At 62.8% G+C, this 3,508-nt stretch overlaps 1 protein-coding gene across 1 annotated transcript in view; it reads right to left on the reverse strand.

Moving 5' to 3' along the window:
• Positions 1 to 3,080, reverse strand: part of LOC121672218 (adhesion G protein-coupled receptor B2-like) — an 11,893-nt gene extending 8,813 nt beyond the window's left edge. Inside the window, exon 1 of the mRNA XM_042044796.1 lies at positions 1,007 to 3,080. Coding sequence (XP_041900730.1) covers positions 1,007 to 1,202 — 196 coding nt within the window. The 5' untranslated portion in view covers positions 1,203 to 3,080. The remainder of the gene's footprint in view (positions 1 to 1,006) is intronic.
• Between the last annotated feature and the right edge of the window lie 428 nt (positions 3,081 to 3,508).

Below are 3,508 nucleotides of genomic sequence, written 5' to 3' on the forward strand. Positions count from 1 at the left end.
GCACGGGCAGGGTGGGCAGCACGGGCAGGGTGAGCAGCACGGGCAGGGTGGGCAGCACGGGCAGGGTGGGCAGCACAGACAGGGTGAGCAGCACGGGCAGGGTGGGCAGCACAGACAGGGTGGGCAGCACGGACAGCAGCGGCAGCATGAGCAGCAGCAGCACGGGCAGGGTGGGCAGCGCGGGCAGGGTGGGCAGCACGGGCAGCACGGGCAGAGTGGGCAGCACGGACAGCAGCGGCAGCACGGGCAGGGTGGGCAGCACGGACAGCAGCGGCAGCACGGGCAGCAGCAGCAGCACGGGCAGCCCTCCACGGCTCCCTCTCCCCACCCTGTCACACACTGACATTTACAACAAGCCGCTCTTATTAAGGTTGATGATGTCTCTGAGACTCTCGGACAGCCCGGCAGCAGAGCCCATCCGTTTAAATTAAACAGGGATATATAGGGGAGGGCTCCAAAGGGGACCATTTGTCCTGGGGACAGGCAGGATGTGAGCTCCGTGTCACCTATGGCGGTGACAACGTGCTGGGGCTGCTCTGTGTCACACGGGGACCCCGAAACTGGACAGGGTCACCACTGGGGTCACTCATGCTCTGCCCAGGAGCTCTCAGTGGGGCAGAACCCCCGGGAGCAGCTGAGTGTGGCCAGGAATTCTGCACGCCAGGCACATGGAGCGGAGCCGGGGCCCATCCATCTCCGGCTCGCCTCCGAGCCCTCCGACCATAAATCAGGGAGGCCGGGGAGGGGGGAGCAGCACGCTCAAATTACCCAGATGGATTTGCCAAATAAATACATTTGAACGAAACAATTAATAGATTTTTTTTTCCTTTTTTTTTTTTTTTTTGCTTTACAACCCTCGGAGGAAAGTGCAGAGGAAAAAATATATAAATGGAGCAAATTAAGCCAGTCTGCGGGCAGGATGCTAAAGGGACTCACTCCATCTCCATCACCCCTGCCCAAGTGCACGAGCCCAGTGTCACCAGTGTCCCCTGCCTGCTCCTGGTACCTGTCTGGGCCATGTAGACCCCGGGTTCATCTGCTGACCGTGGCCACTGGGTCTTCACCTTCTGGTTCTCCTCGACCGCATTGCCTAAAAGAGAGAAGCGCTTGGGTGAGAGCGGACAGGGGACAGGGATGGGGACAGGGATGGGGATGAGCCACCGTGGGACATTACAGGGGGAGACAGGGATGCCTGGCCCCATGCTGAGCAGTCACAGCACATCCCTAAGGGCAAGACATGGTTGAGCATCACTGAGCGCGCTCCCAGCCCCCCAAACTTGCGTCACAGCCACCCCAAAAGTGTCGCAGGGGTGGCAGCTGGACCCCAGGCCAGGGTGCCACGTCCCTGGTGCAGGCAGGGTGCCTGTGTGCCCACCGTGCCAGGCGGAGGTGCTCTCCCGTCCCCACTTATCAGCTTGCTGCAGTGAGGTGGCACGAATTTATGGCTCGGCTCACCAAAAATAACAAGTGATCCATCAAGAGCACTTGGCGTGAAATTAACTGGCATGTGCGGGGCTCGGCGGGGGACGCGGCTGCAGGCGCAGGGGGATGCCTCCCTCGGCCTCCCCCACACCCCTGGGCCACCTCCCTGTCCTCCAGCAGGGCTCTTTGTCCCCAAATTGGGGTCCAGAAGTTCCCATGGATTCATCCCAGCTGCTTCTGCCGGATGTGTGGTTGGGGATAGCAGCACAGCACCATTGATGCCACCCCAGGGATGTCACCCCCAAAATGCCATGGTCACCCCACTGCTGTGACAAGCGGGAGAGCAGCCAGGGATGGCACAAGCGCCTCGTTGAGCTGCCAGCCAAACACAGCCATGACCCCAAGGGATGGAGGGGAGGTGGTGTGGGGACATCTGGCACTGCTGGGGCGATTTGGGCTCCCGGTGGCTCCCGGGACGCCCAGCCCCAGGCAGGGAGCACAGCCTGCTCTGACACTGACTGTGCTGCCAAAAAACCCCAAATTTATCGAGTTTTGCCTTAACTCAGGGTAACCCTTCCGGTCTCCCTGCTGGCACCCTCAGATCCTGTCCTTGGGCATTCCACTCCAGGCCATGGAATTCCCGGTGGCATGGGAGACACAGGGGGACCTGGGGACACTGAGGGGATGCCGGGGGGGGGGTCTGTGGGGCCGAGCTGAATTCCTCACAGGGCCACCCCCTTCTGGGAGCGCCGCGGCAGAATTACACACGGCACGGTGAGAGCCTCGGGAAAACCATAAATCCCGAGGATATACGAGGGCGTTCTCCCGGGCTGTGTTCGACAGAGACACCAAATTCAATTTCCTTCGGAGAGCACTAAATCCTCGGCTGTCGCCACGGGGAAGGCTGTGGCCAATCCCAGCACTGCACCCCACCCTGCCCTGGGGTCCCCCAGCACCCCACCACAGCACAGCTGGGGGGTGCAAGGGCAGGGGGACATCAGGGGTGTTCTTTTGAGCACCTCACGGTGAATCCCAAGGCCGGTTGTGTCCTTATCCCAGCAGCACCTTGCTTGGGGTTGGTGTCTGAACGGGGATGGCTTTGGGGCAAGGGAAACCCAAAATTTGAACTGCTTGGCCTCCATGCAGCGGGGTCACCCAGAGGCCACCAAAGAGGGGGTCACTTTGAAGGGGCTACAACCCCACCAGAGCCTGCAGCACCAGGGTCGAACGCTCCCAAAGCCACCCCACAAAACTCCAGCAGCCCATCCACCCTTCCCGCCCACGTGCTTCCATCCACATCCCTGAACCCCCGCGGGACAGCCTCCCCACGGCGGGGATGACAGCCCGGGGTCACCGCTGTGGGGAGGCTCTGGGCGGGCGCCAGCCCCACGTCGCTGCGGCGGAGGAGCCGCTGAGATCAGCGCTGGGCGCCCGCCAAGCCTCGGCTCACAGGCGCTATTCAGGCCCCCGGCCCTGCGTGCCACCATCCCCCTGAAAGGGGACCATTCTCCACCCCGGGGGGCCGGGGGGAGGCCAGGTGGGAGCCCGGGACCCCCCCCTCGCCGTATGAAGGGCGCTCTGTGCTGCGGCCCCGCGGCTCAGCGCGGTGCCGCCCGGGGGGGACGGTGGCAGCGGCGTGGCACGAGGGGTGGCCGAGGCAAGCGCATCACCCCCGTGGCTCCGGCGCCGCAATAACACCGAGCCTCCGGGCGCTCCAGCCTTTAATTGAATGTCAAATGTAATTTGGAGAAGGAGCCGGAGTTTGCGCTGCGGCCGTGGCAGGCAGAGAGGCGGAATGTGGCACTGAGCCCTGCCAGCTCTGCAGGGAGCCCCCTGGGCAGCGCCCTGCGCCAGGCTCGGGGGAAATAACCCCAGCAAGCCACCCCTGGGATGGGCTGGATCCCCTGGAGGAGGATCTCCATCCCATTCTGGATTCTCCATCCCATCCTGGATCCCACACTTCTCCAACCCATCCTGGATCCCGCACTTCTCCATCCCATCCTGGATCCCGCACTTCTCCATCCCATCCTGGATCCCACTTCTCCATCCCATCCTGGATCCTGCTTCTCCATCCCATCCTGGATCC

This window comes from Corvus kubaryi, unplaced genomic scaffold, assembly GCF_017639235.1.
Source record: "Corvus kubaryi isolate FWS band 111438036 unplaced genomic scaffold, C.kubaryi_AGA036_p1.0 42925, whole genome shotgun sequence".
In the NCBI taxonomy this organism is placed as follows: Eukaryota; Metazoa; Chordata; class Aves; order Passeriformes; family Corvidae; genus Corvus; species Corvus kubaryi.